The sequence below is a fragment of the Clarias gariepinus genome, chromosome 3, assembly GCF_024256425.1.
Source record: "Clarias gariepinus isolate MV-2021 ecotype Netherlands chromosome 3, CGAR_prim_01v2, whole genome shotgun sequence".
Classification (NCBI taxonomy): Eukaryota; Metazoa; Chordata; class Actinopteri; order Siluriformes; family Clariidae; genus Clarias; species Clarias gariepinus.
The window spans coordinates 7498179-7517486 of record NC_071102.1 but is presented as its reverse complement, the minus strand read 5'-3'; the positions used below and the strand labels follow the sequence as shown (position 1 = coordinate 7517486).

At 37.0% G+C, this 19308-nt stretch overlaps 1 protein-coding gene across 2 annotated transcripts; it reads left to right on the top strand.

Annotated features, from left to right (window-relative positions):
- Positions 1–30: 30 nt before the first annotated feature.
- On the top strand, positions 31–15041 carry slc17a6b (solute carrier family 17 member 6b). Of its 2 annotated transcripts, XM_053493215.1 has the most exons (13): positions 31–292; positions 386–629; positions 2007–2262; positions 2943–3061; positions 4044–4158; positions 5599–5686; positions 6693–6779; positions 7132–7274; positions 8146–8295; positions 9150–9282; positions 9787–9897; positions 11129–11256; positions 12286–15041. In XM_053493215.1, the coding sequence occupies exons 2-13, from the start codon at positions 544–546 to the stop codon at positions 12625–12627; spliced, it is 1758 nt and encodes a 585-aa protein (XP_053349190.1). In that variant the 5' UTR covers positions 31–292; positions 386–543; the 3' UTR covers positions 12628–15041. The 2 variants fall into 2 exon arrangements, with proteins under 2 accessions (XP_053349190.1, XP_053349188.1); XM_053493213.1 differs by having other exon boundaries at positions 31–629.
- Positions 15042–19308: the final 4267 nt, after the last annotated feature.

Genomic DNA, 19308 nt, shown 5'->3' with positions numbered 1-19308 from the left:
TGCTGTCTAGAGTGTAGCGCGCGCTCCGGTGCATAAGCGACGGGCAGCACGCGCCGTATCGCTGACCTTGGTGCTGAAAGCGGTTTCCGTGCACCAGATAAGATAAACTTCCATCTCAGTCCTTTATTTGATCGCTCATTGTATTTGTTGTTTGTGTACATTTCCGTTTGGTCAGATTCGTTTTTTTTTCACCAAACTTTTTTTTTCTCAGTCTTATAAAAAGCAGGAGTCTGGTTTAACGTGAACATCAGATGTATTGGCTCGCACCGAGATGGCAGTGAAAACGCTCACGGTGCGTAAGAAGAACGAATTCATCATTTCGAACAGACACAGCCACTCCACTTCTGATTCCTCCATATAGGTGTTTTTCTTTTCTTTTTTCAAGTGTCGCGCTTGAGGACCGACGTCGTGTTTCTTTAGCTGTCTGCCCGACTTCATCAGAGATCTGCTAAGGGTCTGTCCGGTATGTCCGACCAGCTCGTGCGTGATATGATACTTTAACACAAACGAGAAAGAGAAAACGAGGGATTATCATATTTGGACATGGATACTCCGAAGGAGCCTGGTTTCGCGCCCAGCAAAGAGGCTTTCAAGCAGCTGGCAGGAAAGACGTTGGGTCATATGTACAAGTAAGCTCAAATAATCATAATCATTCTCTTGGTTTCCCCACAAAACCATTTTTGCACTACATATTTGTAAGCGGCATTTCCAAATAAATGATGAATAATTCTCTAACAAATGATGAATGATGTTGTTACGACACCCACAAGAACACACATTTGCAACTCTGCTGTTTGAAGTTGTGTGCGTGTGAGCGTGTAATAATATGCTGTGATTCAAAGTGAAATGTTAAGAGTGTGGAAAAGATTTCTAAGTAATGTGGGTTAAAGAAAAGCTGATTGAACTGTAATCGTTGATGAGAGAATTCCCCTGGGTGCATCCTATTCAGAGTCCATTCAGAGGTCTTTAAATAATTCACTTAAATGAAGAGAATCTCCTTCACTCTAGGTATTTGTGCAATTGGAAAACTATTTGTGCAATTTGTGATATAGTTTTAGATGATGCAAATCAATGCTATATTTTTTTATATGTAGCCTATACATTTTTCTTAAATAATAAAAAACAGATTTTAGTGATTATGATTTGTTTTAATTAATAACCATTTTATATATTTTTTTTATATTTTGGTCTTCGAAGCTGAATTGCTTTCTGTATTATACAGGCATCAAATTTGATTATTTAACCTTTACATTATACTTGCACTTTAAAATCAACGTCGAAAATTTTCAGAAGAAACATATTTTGCGTGTCTTCGATTTACTCCAAATAATGCATTCAGTTTGGAATGCAAAGCAAAGCATTTTTTTAGAGTATAATCGAAATTAGTTCTAGAATTTTTCTTTATTTGGTTTCTTTATTTTTCTAATCGGCTAGTACACACGCTCTGTTTGTAAAAAAATGTGTATTGAAGTACGTTTGTTAACAATTATTCTGTAACATTAAATACTGAAACATTTATCTTTTCGTTAAGGGTGTTTAAACTTTTTATCGTGAAGCTTGAATAAATGCAAATAAGGGCGAAGGTGAACGAAATGCTGCAATGCGGTACAGTAGAGACGGATGAGGCCTTTGGCGCTCCGACTGAGTCCTTACCGTTTCCTGACATTGAGCTTAGCGCTAATAATTATAATTTACACACTCTTTTTATTGCTAAAAATATTTTAACACTTATGATAAAGTAGACTTGTGGAATACATGTCGTGGGATGCTAAAATAGTGCCCATGATACTACACATGATACGTGTACCTTGTTTAAAATATGAATGTTCGATTATTGTAACTTATATAACTTACAAGTGTTTAGACTAAATCATGTAAAAATATAATTAATCATAAATATTTATCGGTTAGTTACCCTTAAGCTTTTTCCTTACTCTCTATGCATCTAACGTATAGGGTATAAATGGTTATAAGTTAATTCGATTATGGCCTTTTTGCCGGTGTAGGGTGTTGGAAAAAAGACAAAAACCTGGGGAAAATATTGAACTAACGGAGGATGGCCGACCGGCACAGCCAGCTGAAAGGAAGGCGCCCTTATGTGACTGCACGTGCTTCGGCCTCCCGCGCCGCTACATCATCGCCATCATGAGCGGCCTCGGCTTTTGCATCTCTTTCGGGATTCGGTGCAATCTGGGCGTGGCTATCGTGAGCATGGTGAACAACAGCACCATTCACCAGAACGGCAAAATCATCATCAAAGAGGTGCGTGCGCGTGCATGGAATTTCTTCATAGGGATTACGTCTACGTCATGTACGTGGTTTCCCCACCTTCCGTGCGCGCACACACGTGCGCGCGTATGTCTTTCCATCTTTATGAAGGGCAAATAAAAAAGACCCCCCATTTTTCTGTTTTATATATGAATGTACATATTTTTTACTGTGTGTGTGTGTGTGTTTCGTGTGTATCTCATATATGTATGTGTGTGTTTTTTCGGGCCCCTTTGTACGTACAAATATATATATACGGTGTTCGAGAAAAGAATACTACACATTTACTTGAAATTTAAATAAAATTTTAAATAAGGTTGTAAAAAATTGTGTGCATACATTTTTGGGCCCTGTATATACACACACACACACACACACACACACACATACGAGATACACACGAAATACACACACACACACACACACCCACACACGCACCCACACACTTTAACATTTTTTAAAAACATTATTTAAAATTTCATTCAAATTTCAAATGAATGTGTACTGTGTGTAGTATAAGACCACCGTATATATATTTCATGTTGAAGTGTGTATATTTTTTTCAAAACCCTAAATAAAAATAAATATATATTAGATTTCTTACCGAATTTTAAATATATCCTAGCTAAATGCTTTGTGCTTTTGAATACTGATACATGTCATTTGATTCTCAGAAAGCCAAGTTTAACTGGGACCCAGAGACAGTGGGAATGATCCACGGTTCCTTTTTCTGGGGTTATATAGTGACCCAGATCCCAGGAGGGTACATATCATCGCGATTAGCAGCCAACAGGTAAATCTAGTTATTTACACTAGACTTATTTTTGCCCTCGTTTATGCGACTATAAACCTTTATTTATTCTGCCTTTACTTAGTGTTTTTTTTTTTTCAAGCTCTTGTAGGCTAGATATTTTCACTCGGTTTTATACCAAATTATTATAATAATTTTAATGGAACTGGAGGTGTAGCCGGGCTTATTAACATCGAACGTTTTGATTTCTCTAAAAAGAAAAATGTATTTAACGCATTTAAAACACTAATTCGTCTTTGCTAGTTTATTGATTAAAAAGGATTTTAAAAATCACGGACATTTTTTTAATCAGTCGGTTAATTGTGGCGGGGGAAGTTGCCCTTGGCTTGGTGACAGAACACACAAGGGAAAGTGGGCTTTGGCTTTCTCCACCTGTTAATGAGATCCCGGGGGAACACCGTGTCTAATCCGTTCAGTGAAGGGTGGAGGGGCATGGAGACGATGCCAGAGGGCTTACCCAGGGCCCTTTATATTACATACGCAATACTGAGATCGAGATTACTGTATAACAACAAAGCTAGAATATTCGTATCTTGCATCTCGTTTGTACTGTATATCCATTAGATTGGCCTCATTTCAAGCAAATAGGACAGTCCAAAAAAGTTAATTTTTACAATCAGTTCTGTTTTTCGTGTATTTTATACATGAGTGTTTTTTAATCGAATTAAATGAAAGCCAGTATATAATAAATACAGAAATAATGCAAGACCAATATTTGACGATGTATTTTTTGATATGGTCAGATAAAGACAAAATAAGTTAAAGCTAATTTTAACAACGCGTCTATACCAAGAGAAATAGAAATAGAAATTTAATCGAAATTCTGGCTGCGTTTATTTTTACAAGCACACACGAAATTTTAATTAAATAGGATACTCTGCTAAATGTGTGCGTTATTTGTTGCATTTTTGCAAATGTTTTTTTCCAATTGTGTGAAAGGGGATCGTGTGCTTCTGTTTGTTAGAGTGTTTGGGGCGGCCATCGTTCTCACATCCACCCTCAACATGTTCATCCCGTCAGCTGCGCGCGTGCACTACGGCTGCGTCATTTTCGTCAGGATATTACAAGGGCTCGTGGAGGTGAGCATGTCACGTGTGCGACTGGATTGACTTCTTTCTGCATTACTGCAATAAATTAAATTAATTAATAAGTGCCCAATCACTAGGTTAAATGACAGGGAACTACTTTCATGCCTTAAGAGTTAATAAACAATTTATAATAACATAATTTCACCATGTCCCGTTTCTCTGACAGTGCACACGTACAAAATTCATTTACTACTTTTGGGACCATCAAAGTACGTTCAATGTTCTATAAGCTATTTTAAAAGTACAGTCACAGTGAAACATTTTTACATAATTTAAAATTTCCCAGCATTTGGAGGCATTAAACAACTAACAGCCAATCCCCATACAGAGTGAGGAAAATAAAAAGGAAATCACCAAAGATCACAGTTTCAGAATTGCATCTCTTCTCTTATGATAATATTTAGAGTTGGCTGCTCTTTCTGGGAGCAACTGACAATCTTTACCAGTTATCACTGGTACTCCAGTTGAAACTGTGCTGTGGTCAGACGAGACCAAAATCTAGATAGTAGCCTTTTCTGGAAATTGGTTACTGTACATACACTCCTACTGTAAAATACAGTGGTGGGTGTTTTGCTGCACGTGGTTCAGGGGCTCTAATTAAAAATAGATTGCAACAAGGACTTTGATAAGCATCAAGCTGTTCTGTCCCAAATCTTTTTCAGACCTTAAATAAAAACTTTTTCAAACATACTGTACATCCAAAGCCATATGAACATGTTTACTGTAAACACAGAATTTTGGCACCATGGTGCTATCTTGGGAGCTTAGGACCTGACTAGGATTTTAATCTTAATGAAACTCTGGGGTCGAGCCTAAGAACAGAGTAGATCCAAGTTTAAACTTAGAAAGCTAATCAAAAGGTTTTGTGGAAGAGTGGTGCATGATCCTATTTTGTTAGATGTAACAAAAAACAACAACAACAACAACAACAACAGTGATTTAATTTTCCTGGAGGGAATTAAAACACACTGTTTAATTCCTGGATATTTTGGATAGGTATGTTGATATTTATAATTTTGGCACAATGGTTTTGGTAGAAGATATTAAAGGATATTTTGTGGAAATTCTTACTGATGATGGATAATAAAAACATTCTAGCAATCAGTCAAAGTCTGAGGAAATCTGTCAGTAATAAGCTTGTTTGCTTGCTGACCATTATTATGTTTAGTATTTAAATTCATGAGATAAATTAGCCTTATTGTAATATGGTAACACAACTATTAACAATGGGTTTGGAAGGCAACACTAAAAAAGAACAGATAGTGATACTGAATATATTTACTGTTGCTGGTTTCAATGCAAAATCCGATGCCTGTAGTTTATGGGTTATTAGGAATACCTTAAAATGTAGATAGTTAAGGGGGTTCACATTGGTTTAAGCAATGCATAACTTAAAGTTCATATACTTATTTATATACGATTTCATGACAGGGAGTGACCTATCCAGCATGCCATGGGATTTGGAGTAAATGGGCTCCACCTCTGGAGAGAAGTCGCTTGGCCACCACTTCCTTCTGTGGTAAGGACAGACAAATTCCTGTAAGCAAATCCACATTTGTTGTTTTGTTTTTTAATTAAAGAGGTTAAATATTCCAATGGTAAGTATTATAGTCTACCTTTACAGTGGGAGTTTTATAGTATCTGCTTTTTGTTTGTCATTCACTTAAAAGAGAATTCCTTTGTCTTGCCAAAGTAAAGTTCTGACTTTTATAGTCTAGGTTTCCATCTTGCAGTCTTTTGCTGTGAAGTTCTGACTTTTATATTCTACAGTAGAGTTCCATCTTGCAGCATTTTTCGGTTTGTCAAATGCATTGACGGTTTCTTTTGGTGTTATTATGAGAAATTCATTAATGGGTGGCACAGTGCATAGAATTGAGAATATATGTGGAATTTTGCATGTTCTTTATATATCTGTGTAGGTACTCTGGTACAGTAGTCTGGGTGCTCTGGTTTCCTCCACCTCATTTAAAAGCAACATGCTATGATAAAGATTTTCTTTGGTCTGAGTTTGTATTGCATGATGCACCTTAATTGACCCAATCTAGGTGTAGTCCTGTTTCATTACCCATGTTCCTGGGGTGGACTACAACAGGACATGGCTACTATGCAGAAAAATGCTTCCTCACTTGGTTCAGTTATCTATATCCTAAAACCCCCCAGCTAAATATATTCATATTAATATTATCATATAACATTCAGTTATTCATCTAGCATAATATTCAGTAACTACATTTAAATGAATAGGAATTCCATGTATTAAGAAAAGTGACAAAACTAAGTCTGTAGAAGACAGACATTTTGTACTGTAGTTTCACTAAATTTGTAACTAAACCATGCATAAGCCAAATCCAGTGAATGATGCTTCCTTTTTTATGTTGTCCTGTCCCTTCCACAAATGTGATATCCATGTGAAGCCACTCAATGTATACAGATTTGACTGAAATCAAGCCGACTTCTTTTAGTACCTTATTCCTTCTCTGTCTAACCATAAGTTTTTCTTCATTGTCCCCTCTCTTTATGTATAGGATCCTATGCTGGTGCAGTTGTAGCTATGCCTCTGGCTGGGATCCTGGTGCAGTACACTGGTTGGTCCTCTGTCTTCTATGTCTATGGTAAGTTTGGTGATTTTACAAAAGACACACACTATTATATATAGAATATATGCATGCACTATATCCATAAATATATATATATACATAGATTTGAACCAAATGGCGATTTGTGTTTGTCTCTGTATGAGTTACGGTGTTGCTGAGCTGTAACTATAGTATGGGTTATGATTTGACACTATTGATTTTTCCTCTGATGTTTCAATGGGTCTGTCATAATGCTGACACTCAATGTTCCACTGATAGAGGCGCACTCAACCTTTCGGAAAGCATCACTATAATGATTTTAAAATACATTTAACGTACATTCCCTTTTTTTCTTTCTCTTTCTTTTTTCTTCTCTGCTTTATATCAGGGAGTTTTGGTCTTGTCTGGTATGTCTTCTGGATCTTGGTGTCATATGAAAGTCCTGCTGAGCATCCTACAATCACGGATGAGGAACGCTGCTATATCGAGGAAAGCATCGGAGAGAGTGCTAAGCTGCTGGGACCTGCTGATGTGAGAATCATTATAATGGATGATTGGTGCAATACAACACTTTTTTGAAAACAAAATACTATTACGTTAAATTGTCTCTCAAACAGGCATGTGATCTATAGCTGATGAATTCTGTTTGGCAGAAGGAGAAAAAAGTCTGGGCCTTTTTAACAGGACATTTATAGGATAGCGAAAAAGGTGTGTGATTGACACAGAGCAAAGGAGATTTTAGCCTTAAAAGTTTTAGTGGTTTCCTCAAATCTCTTTGAATGGTCGCAGGAAGCAAATCCTTCAGCAGATATTCGTTTTGATGTGCGCTCCCCTGTGTCCTCTCTGTCCTTTACATCTTTCACATGAAATCCTGCTTACTCATTACTGTAATGAGAAAGTGTTCCTCAAGCTTATAGTAACCCTCAAGGGATTTAAGGGTTTTAAATACTGCTTAGCTAAAGAAAATAGGACTTAGTTGCCAGTCAGTTTAAAGTTAAAATCCTTCTCTGTTCTATATATAGTAGTAGGTTAAGACACATTGGTTTGGTGGTAAAGATTCATTTTAGGTTGCAGTCCAATCTCTGTGCCAAACTATGTACATATAAAGCGAGCTTAAACATTTGTTGATTTTTATCTGTTTTAGAAAAAAAAGCAAATATTGCTGCCATTCAATTTTTGACTTTCTTAATGTCACCTTCTCCCACAGAGCAGGAGGTTGAGAGACAAACAAATATTGACTAGACTTTAGCAAAGGTCTCTCGTAAAGTGTTTTTAGTAGTGAGTGCAAGATGTATGGCTGAAAATGTAAAGATTTATTTCTCATATAAATATCAATTTTATTTTGAGAAATATGTCTGTATTTAATTAATCTTTTAACACAATGTAAAATTTCTACTCTCAGAAATTCAAGACACCCTGGAGGAAGTTCTTCACCTCAATGCCTGTCTATGCAATCATCGTGGCTAACTTCTGCAGAAGCTGGACCTTCTACCTGCTGCTTATCAGCCAGCCAGCATACTTTGAGGAAGTGTTTGGTTTTGAGATCAGCAAGGTAAGGACACACTAAGCTCGTTTAATTTCTCACATTTTTGTGCGTATTTATATGTTGAGGAAACTCCTAATGGATCTTTTTAAGCCTGTTTGTTTGTGGTCAAAATTATTTAACAAAGCTGTGACCTTCAACGTTCCCAAAAGGTTTAAGCTGGCTTATTGAATAATTCATTAGTGCTTTGTCACCAAAGCCAGCGTTTGCATCTCATTTATTTCTTTTTTCCCTCATCCCCAAAAGGAAACACCTAAAGCGTGAACAGTAATTAATGTCATTACACTGATTTCTTGTTGATATGCTGGTGGTGATGCATGGCAGATTATAACATTGGTTTAGAATTATGATATTTAATTTGTGTTTTAATTGAATTTGTATTGGCTATCCGAATATAACACTAGATTATGAAATACTTTATCTATTTTGAATATGTAACAGACGTTTTTTTCTTATTGACTCAACCCATATATTCTGTTCAAATAAAATGGACAGAATGGTTAATAAAGAAAAATTAATTTGATTACCTTTATGCATTCTATTATTAATGTAACATTTATAATACAGTGTGTATGTTCAGATCATTTGGATCTGAATAAGATGAAATAAAAGTGTTAGAAGTGATGATCTCGTCAAATCTGTGAATAGTAACATTCCTCCCTGAGCATATAAATGTATGTTTGGCTGCCTATTTTCAGTTTGGCTCCCTATACTGATAGTAACTGAGACCAGGATGATGTATAGCTAAAAATATACATTTTATAATTCTATTTTAATTATATAGGTTATATAGATGTCCAGGTTCTTTAAGTCACAACCAGATTTCCCTCCTCATGTTAAAACATAAAATTTTTCTTTTTCAGGTTGGCATGCTTTCAGCCCTTCCTCATCTGGTGATGACCATTATTGTGCCAATCGGAGGGCAGATAGCAGATTTCCTGCGCGCTAAAAACCTCATGTCTACCACGAATGTCAGAAAGATTATGAATTGTGGAGGTTTGTTTTATCATTACACTGTACAGAGCATTTGATGATGAATGATCATGTATGTAATTAGAAATGGCTCTAATGATTTTTATTTCAGAAAAAAATGCCATCAATTAAAGCAAAAATCTTAAGCCACAAAGTGCCCCTGTCTTTGATTCATATATTATTGTGATCGGCAACTTTAATTTATTTAAACTTTTAATTTAATATTTTAAAATAGTTAAATTAATTAGAGTGCAAATACAAATTCACCAATTAGTTTTGTAGCAAATGTTTGCTTAGTCAATAATTTTCAAGCAGTTATGCGTATGTAATCATTGTCATTGATCTATGATCATTGTCCAAAACTAAAAAGATACAACCATTTGTAGATCTCAAACCCACCAACAGATGAAAAAAAAATCCATCAATGATTATACCGAAATTAATTTTTGATAGGCATTAAAAGAAATAGTGTAATATTTCATTGATATGATTCATTGAAAATGACCAAAATCTTTCTCTTATTTTCAGGCTTTGGTATGGAGGCTACTCTGCTGCTAATAGTAGGATACTCTCACAGTAAAGGCATGGCCATCTCATTCCTAGTGCTAGCTGTGGGCTTCAGTGGATTTGCTATATCAGGTGAGATTATTTAGGGCAACATAATAGAATATAAAACATCCAGTATATATAAATGTAACTCATACTATAATTTAAAAAATGATTATAAAACAGACTTTTTCAGAATCCTGAAATGTATGCGTAAAAGACATTACATTTTAATCCATCAGTTTACAATTTCCATGTCTTATTCTATAGACAGATTTTACCATAATGTCTTTTCCCCCCAGAATTGGCATTCCCTGAATACCAACATCCCAGATGTAATTTCTTTATTTGAGGTAGTCCACAGAGGAAAAAAGGCAATGTTTGCCATATTTAACGCCTTATTTCGGTGCAGTGTTCTCAGTCCATTCTATGCAGCTGGAGATGAGAGTGTATTTCTACTGTGCCCATTAAATAATTCATCCTGTCTTTCCCTCGAGAGCTGCCTTACTGCCTGCACAGGCAGACACAACCCACTGAGTGGGAGGTGGGGGAGCGCCGCTGCTCCACAAGATGGCTGCAAGATCTATTTTTAGTCTGATTTTCTAGCAGAATGTCAGAGATACTAAAAAATCCACATCCTATAGTGGATAAAGGAAGAAATGCAATGTACTGCTGCCATGTACAGTATACTGATGCAGATTGCATGGTCAGCGAGCTTGACCGATTATATCAGTGGCATTAATAACTTGGTAGAACCTGTTAGTCTGATGAATTAGTTCTTCGTGATGCCATTGTGAAATTAATCATTTACTGTGGTGGAAAATTTAAGTAGCCAGGAAGCAGTGTACGCTGATGTATGGCAAAAAAATCTACTATGGAAGAACAGTGTGTAAATCAATTAGTTTACCACATACTGTATTTTTGTAACAGAACAAATCAGAGTAGTATTTACTCATGTTATGTGCTGCTTTATTAATCCTAGACATCTGTTATTAGTGAAAATAGGCTGTTTTGTTTTAACATGGTAGCATAGTGTTCACATACTTTTGCTATTTTTTAAGACTAAAATTTCATCACTCTGCACCAAACACTCCACCGCATTGCTGATGAAAAAATCTGCATTTCTGATGCATCCGGTGCGAGTGGATGTGCATATTAGACAAATGAAATGAAAAACATGTGATAAAAGTGATATAATGCTTTTAATGGAAAGGAAAACATGAACACAGTTTTAAAAGGATTATGTTAATCATTAAAAAAATTATATTACTTCCCATAAATCAAGTCCTGATTATTTATAATGTTTGATTTACTTTCTCTTTAGGCTTCAATGTAAATCACTTAGACATCGCGCCACGTTATGCCAGTATTCTAATGGGCATCTCAAATGGAGTGGGGACCCTGTCTGGCATGGTGTGCCCTCTGATTGTTGGTGCTATGACCAAAAATAAGGTATGAACATTTTAAAGGTATATATGATGACTACATATGTGGTTATGCCTCTGTGACCAGTATTTTTATTTTTTTATTTATTTTTGCAAATGTATGATATAGTTTGTTTGTGTAAATGTTGTTGTGTGATTTATAATGTGTTTTACTGTATTAATTAATGAAAAGGCCCTCATCGTGAAACATTTATGATATGTTTAGAAATTTTGGTTGATGCTATATTTTTAGTCGAGCTTATACTTTTGTCGTTCCCATGAGAAGGCTGCACGCTATTCTGATGTGAATGGAGATATTGTTATTAATGGGGTAGTGTTTTTACATTAGTAAGACAAAGTAGACAGAGCATATTTCCTCAGTTATCATTTTAAGTGATTTTTACAGTTAGTGGAGACAACGAATGTTGAAGATATTGAATAGCATAGCTAGTTAAGTGTTTTTGAGATGACAAGCACAATGGTGTTGAGTTGATGTTACAAGAAATGTTACTGTTTTGAAATCTGATCAGGTAGATCAGAGTGCACAGATGAGTAGGTGAGAGCTGGACAGACTGAAGTCCCATTCGCATAGTCTTTAAATGTTTGTCTGGACTTTTAATTCTCAATGATTCTCAGCTGCTGTGTTCTTTCTCATCATACTATATGCCTTGAATATTTAGATCACCTAAATTTGAAAATATGGGAAATTATCCTAAAAAAACAAAGTAGTGCTGTATTTCTCTCTTTAGTTATAGATAGAGATCAAGCAAAGTTCCACCTTTGCCACTATCAGCAACCAGTCAGAAGGAATTGTGAAAACGGTGTTAAATCAAGATGAGTTTGTTGATGAAAGACGTTATTGATTAAAATGAGTGGGCTCACAATTTCATTACAAATAATTGTAAAAATGTCTAGTTCTTTCCTGATGATGGCAAAATCTATAGATTTTGTACAAACTTCCAGTCTCTTCTAGCTAAATGATATCTTCTGTACTGTTATAGATTAATATCATATATTAAAACAAAGAAGTAAAATCAGCATACTCTTTCCTCTGCAGACAAGAGAAGAGTGGCAATATGTGTTCCTCATTGCCTCACTAGTACATTACGGCGGTGTGATCTTTTATGGCCTTTTTGCATCGGGTGAGAAACAACCATGGGCTGATCCAGAGCAAACCAGCGAAGAGAAATGTGGCTTCATCGATGAGGATGAGCTGGCTGAAGAGACCGGAGACATCACACAAAGCTACGGAGCTCTGGGCGCCCCGGCTAAGACCTATGGAGCCACCTCACAGATGAATGGAGGATGGCCTGATGGATGGGAGAAAAGAGAAGAATATGTACAAGAGGGAGCAGAAGAAGGAGGATATGGATACAGGCAGGGCAGGGAGTACTCTTAGACAACACACACAGCCACACAGACAAAGCACATAAATACAATCAATGCACACATCCACATGGTAGATGTATTTTCTAGTGATTGTGAGTTCTAAAAAAAATGCTAAATTAATGAGAAAGATGTAAAATAATACACATTGTTGTATGTTTGCACAAAGGAAATTAATAAAATATAAAATAAGACAAGCTTTTAAATAGATAAAATATATACATACAGTATATATATATAAATAAATATATATAAAACTAAAATTATAGAAAGATGTAATACATATCAAATTGGCAGATTGTAACTGTAAATTGTCTATGTAAAAAAAAAAGAAAAATAAGTGAATATATTTCGAGTGCAATCTTGTGTAATGTTGTGAAAATAATATTTGCACCTCAACATTCTATAGAATTAGTTTAGTTGCAGGTGTTGAGAACCACCACACCTCATAACGGCTCAAATAAGAAATGCACACAGAGCCAAACCAGCGACAGAAAACCCTGTACCCTGAACAAATATACTGGTTTTTCTGTTTCCTTTGCTGATTGCACTTCGAAAAATCATACTGTGCCACTGCACAAAACCATGAGCCTGTTTTTTCCATGATGTGTTATTCTTTCATTGTAGATGGAGTTTTTTTGTGAGACTTTAGAGGATTTGGGTCTTTGACACTGTATTTAAGAGCACAGCTATAAAGAAAAAGAAAAAAAAAACACAGAGGTGTAAAAATAAATGTGTTGTCTTAGCCTGGATTGGGATTTTCAGACGTTTTAAGGCTGAGATAATGATTTAAAGCATTTATGGCTTAGCAGAATATTTTGTGTATTACCAAGGTTTGTCAAGCGGAAGCAACACTGCTAATCAGAAAAGAAGAATTTATGATGTAGTTAGCTATAATGGCATTGTCTATTGGCTAGTTTTATATTAAGTGATAGCACAGCCATCCACTGCCAGGAGAGCGTAAGAGCACAATTGGTTATGATTTTATTGCATAAGAATTAGTTTAGCTAAATTTTAAGCAATATTAGCCATATACTGGTTGCATATAAAAATATGCCAAGACTTGAGTTTCCTTAAAGCTTCTTAGCACAATGATCCTTGGTATATGGTCGAGTGACTATCACACTGTACATGGCTTTGCTAGTTAATTGAAGTGAGTGGTCTCCTCCAAGCACATATAGCTGGGCTATGGTGTTGCACATCCTACAGTCTCGCGTCTTTGCTCTCAGATGTCTGCTTCCATTTTATGGTGATTCTCAGATGGGGGATTAGTGATAAATATTGGCCAACCAAGAAAAAATAATAAAGCACAGAGTGGATAAAAGAAAAGCACAGAGTGTCCAAAAGACCCAATCCTTGAGTCCCTTCTGATTTTTGGAATCCCAGAGTTAACACCATGCCATCTTGATGTCCGTGAATTGTAGTTATGCATGGATGAGAACACTGTTTCTAGCTGTACATCTTTTAAAACAACTCCTTTTCTGCTTTAAGTTACTGATGGGTTAATTTCTTTGCACAGGTTAACCAAAGGTAATGTGTAGAGTTGGGTTTTAACCGTGTCGGGTTTAATGGGTGGGGGGAAATCCCGTAAAGATTTAAAAACAGCTACCTGCTTTTAAAAACAGCCAGAGTAGGTTTTAAGCATATTCAATGTACAAAGCAATAAATCCATGGTAACAGTTAATGTTTATCCAGTATGAACAAAAAAAGAAAAAATATGTATGTAACTCATTAGCACATTTAACTGTAGTGACTTTTGATTCGAGTTGTGTTTTTGTGATGACAATTAAAAAAAAAAAAAAGATCAAATATAAAGTTATTGTTAAACCATGTATAAAAGATATAAATAGATTTAGCAGGAGTCCAGTGCAAAACTCTTTGACTCTTTTATAAGTATAAAGAGTGTTTGTGCTGGACCCACTCACCAGAAGAGAATGATTCTTACGTGCCACCTACAGCTAGTTCCTGAGTGAAACTCTCGCTACGGTTCTCAGTCCCGTAGGTGGACACACCTCTGTAGTTGTCCTGTGTGGTTGCCAGTGGTTGCATTTTTGCAAGTATGTTGTTGTCAGATGTTCCCCTTCCTCCCTTCCCAATCCCCCCCTGCCTTTATTTGACTTCCCTCTTGTTTTTGGTCTGTGTTTTGTCAGTGGCTTGAGACCTTCTCCTCTTATCTACTTACTTCCTCTCGTAAAAACCCACTACTGCTGCAATATTCAACAACGAAAGGGGTTGTTTGTAAAGGTATTCAGAAATGCACAAATATTACAGTTATTAGCAAAGACATTATGGTACCATATTCCTGTTTTGTGCCTAAGAGTAAAGTGTGGCTTCGTTTGCTGTGTTACCTGTAAATTAAGAGGTTTGTTGATGTCAAAATGAAATGCTCTATATATCCTTTTTATATAAAACTATAACAAAATTTTATACCTGTGTCTGCTTCCTCATTCTACAGGCAAACACACACTAGACATAATAACACGTTTATTCACTCATTCATCTATTCTTTAGTGACTGCTTTGTCCTACTCATGGGCATGATGGATGTGGAGCCTATTCTAGGAAAACTGGACATGAGTGTGGATATTTCCTGAATAGGACTCCAGGTTACCAACCTGACACACATTAACACATAGGGGGTGTTTAGAGGAGTGTATCCATGCACTGGCATGTTTTGGGAGGTGGTAGGACACTAAAAAATCCAGAGGAAATTCATGGAGCGTGCCATTTAGACCCAACAGCTCTCAAATAAAACATCAATAGTTAAAACATGCATGCTATTGATAAGCCATTGTGTATAAATAGTAAACCTCTGGACTTATCTGTGGTGAAATCAATAGTCTAGTCCCTGGAGCTCTAAAGCCCTACTGGCCCCTCTAACCTATTATTGGCCACAGCAAGTAGGAATTGCACTCATAAAGCTATTTGGAGGATGTGTTCCAACCTCGCTTTTATTAGAACCCCCTTCTGCTTGCTGATGAGGCAAGCCAATAATTGATACCCCAAAGTCTTAAAAATATCTGATCTTATAAATATGACTATACCTGACTAGCAGAACAGATTGACCTTTTAGTCTTGCTAAGAAAGATATTTTTTTCCTTTTGATTTTATTTCTCTGTGTGAAAGACAGGTGAGTAGGGGGATAAATAAGACATGTTTAGGGGAGGGGGGTCATGTTTCATTTTACTCAGGCAGGATATATGATAGGAAGTGATTGTCTCATCACATCCAGGGACCTTCACAGAGCCCACAATGTCAGACCACTCTGACGCCAAAGGTGACGCGCTGCAGCTGGCATCCAATTATACCCGTTCACTTTATTACGTAGTGTGAGTGAGTCGCTAATTGGATAACCTTCCCGAAGTTGATTGATTTACACGAGCCGGAGAAAGACATTCGTGCTTGAATAAGCTTAACTCATCAATTGTATGTGATGACATAATGAAGCTGGAGATTTAGCTGACAACATGCATATGGAGTTTGCTTCTTCAGAGGAAGAATGATACAGTGTCATTATATTCCTGAAAATTATCGCTTGATTAACAAATCAATAAAATTGCAGTCCTTGCTATTACAGAGCTGAAATCTTGACTGATAGTTTAATTTTCAAGAGAGCATCCCATTTTATTGGTAGCATTGGACTCTGTCTGCAATAACGTTCCATCTAAACAGGAAGAGTGGCAGCTGTGGTGAGATCACAGCTCGTGCCATAGCAGCGCAGCTCCATTACGTTGTGTTAATTTGACAGGCACAATGAGTGTCACTCCCCCTGCAAAGCATGTTAGCTCACACTCGGCTGGCCGGAACGTCACGGGTCGCTTGCTACTGCGACTGAACTTTGTCCGAAAAAAAAAAACAGTGCAAAATGCAACATAATGAGAGCAGAATCCAATGTGGTGTGAATATTTTTATTAAGGCCTAAATAGAACGTTTGGTTAATTGGGGAGTGTATAGGTTTGGCTGTAATGAGAATTTAATGATCATGTTCATGTGCACGTGCTCACGCATACAGTATGCTCAGCGTCTCACGCATGACTATGTCATTGCTGGTGGGGGGCAGGTGTTCCAGTCATCCCTGAGGGACAGGCATGTGAGTTGTAGTGACTGAAAATCACTCTTTGATGACAGGGGCAGCTCAGGGACTAGGGAAAAGCCTGGTCGACTCATAAATATCCCCTTGATCTGAGGAGACGAGAAAAGGGATGGCGGAGAAGGGGAGGTGTGGCTACCTAGTATCCAAGCTCCACTGGGACCAGGGGCAGGGGTCTGAAAGGAAGCCATGTAATCCATCTCCTCCAGCTCTCTTCTGTTAGATGGAAATACACCAAAATGAATTTACCGTGGGTATTAAAATCCAATAATGCCCTGCACCCTTCCCCCCACTGCTTCCCCTCCATCACTTCCTACTCCACCCTCATCAATTATTACACACTTTCATTAGGTTTGGCATTGTTATCAGCCAGAAAGTGTAATCTGATTTAGGGATTTCTTTTTTAATGCATGAATATTCCGTGGCATTCTTTGAATATAATGTTTGGTTATGTGCTATTCAGATTTTTAAAGCAACAGTTTCAACTTTGCTTTACAACAAGTATTTACGTGTTTTGTGCATGGTTGTTTGCTTTAAATGAGGATTTCATATGCTGACGTAAGCTCACACATGCTTGTGTACGTGTGCTTGTTTGGAGTGAAGGAACCTGCTTTACCTTCTAATTAAGGAATGACAAATGACAGGCCAACAAATATAAAAGTACATGTATAAGTAGTTTGAAGTAAACTGAATTTAAGTTTAATTGTTTAACAGATTTACAGGCGTATTTACATTGATCAGCCATAAAATTAACCCCACAAAACATTAACACTGATTATCAATTATATACTAGTAAACTGGTAACATAGTCATGGGCACCCAAGGCTCACCCATGCCCATAGGGAACATAAGCTAGCACATCCTGTCCAAACCCAAAAAAAGCCTTTACAGCATAACTCACTAAAAACATAAACAGAATGGCACCAGAACACCCAGTGCACCAGAGCATGCCACACATGGGGGCCAAGCAGGCAAAGTGCCCAAGGCTGCCACCCAGCCTCCAAACTCCCCAGATCTCAATCCGATCAAGCATTGATGGGATGCAACAGACAAACAAGTTAAATCCACAAAGGTCCCACCTCGTATCCCATAGCACCCAAACAATCTGCTGCCAATATCCTGGTGCCAGACACCACAGCACACCTCTAGAGGTCTTGTGAGAGCTGCCCAGGCAGGAAGAGGACAACCTACAAAATACTGGTTTTGCATTGTAAAGTTATGGCTGATCAGTGCAATTCACGGATATCAGCCTGCTTTCACAACAGGTTAATAGTGTCGATAATACTGATATTTATATTTATGCAAGTGTCAGAAAATTAAGTTTTCTAAATTCAATTTTAAATGTGCTGAATTCAATATCTTCTAGTAAAAATGATTTTAGATGAGCTATATAAAACAAAAACATCCAACTTCCTCTTTTTATTTCAATATAACTGGAGTCCCAATCTAAAGACTAAGAATGATACTTTTACTGACCATTTGTATTCCTGCATGGAAAATCACAGCTCTTGGTTCAGTCCTGGACCCCAGATAATAAGACAGCGAGTGGCTGAAGGCACATAGCCAGAGAGGAAGACTGAGGGACTCCTGGGAGGTGGCCTGACCTTTTAGAGGAGCTGATTTACAAAATTCAGTCTGCCAATCCATAGTGCTGTCAGGAGACCCACACCACATCCTGTTCTGATGATTCAGTATATACTTACACAAAGAAAAATAGACACAAATACAATTTGTCATGGTATAATATTATCAGTTTTTTTTGTGTCAAGAATGCCATTCAAATGATTTAGTATAATAAGAGTTTTTCTTCCTCTTTTCCAGTGGTTTGAGTATTTAGTTATCATTGATTTTTTTTTGTTTAAACCACAGAGGCGAATATGTCTCCAGCAAAAATAAATAAATAACTAAAAATGGTTGAGAGAGAAGAGAAAGCAGTAGAACCTTTTATGTTCTGCTTGCCAGTACAGGCTTTATTCATCCTGGACTCTTCACCAGATGGGAGCCAGAAGAGTGTGTATGTGTATGTGCGTGTGTGTGTGTGTGTGTGTGTGTGCTGTGTGTGTGTGTGTATGCTGTGTGTATGAGAGAGAGAGAGAGAGAGAGAGAGGAGGGGTGTCCCTATATAACCAGATATGGGGGCTTTTCAGCTCCTTTGTTCAGTGGCAGCCTTCAATAACATCACTGTGTGTGGTGTATATGTGTGTGTGTCCCTGTGTGTGAATTGGGGGGGTGCAGCAAAATCTCATTAAAAGTGAGGGTGCAGTAAAAAAGACTGAGATCCTATTAAGACGTCTATATGCACTTCAAACAGCTCTTGAGGTCACACTGGATACAATGTGTCAGAAGAAAATACTAACAAAATAGCTAGATATAAAGAATAAGCTAAAAGTTTTATGAAGTAGCCTATATATTTAGCCAATTTAAGAAATTAATGAACCGAAGCTTGAAATAGGGACTTGTGTGAGTCATGTGAGAAATACACACAGTTGCACACACCCTTTTCTTCCTCTCCCAGTTGCTTATTGATTTTTCCTGTGTTGTGCACACACCTCCTCTGCAGATTTGATTAGTGAAGCTGAGGTGAGAGAGAGAGAGAGAGAGAGAG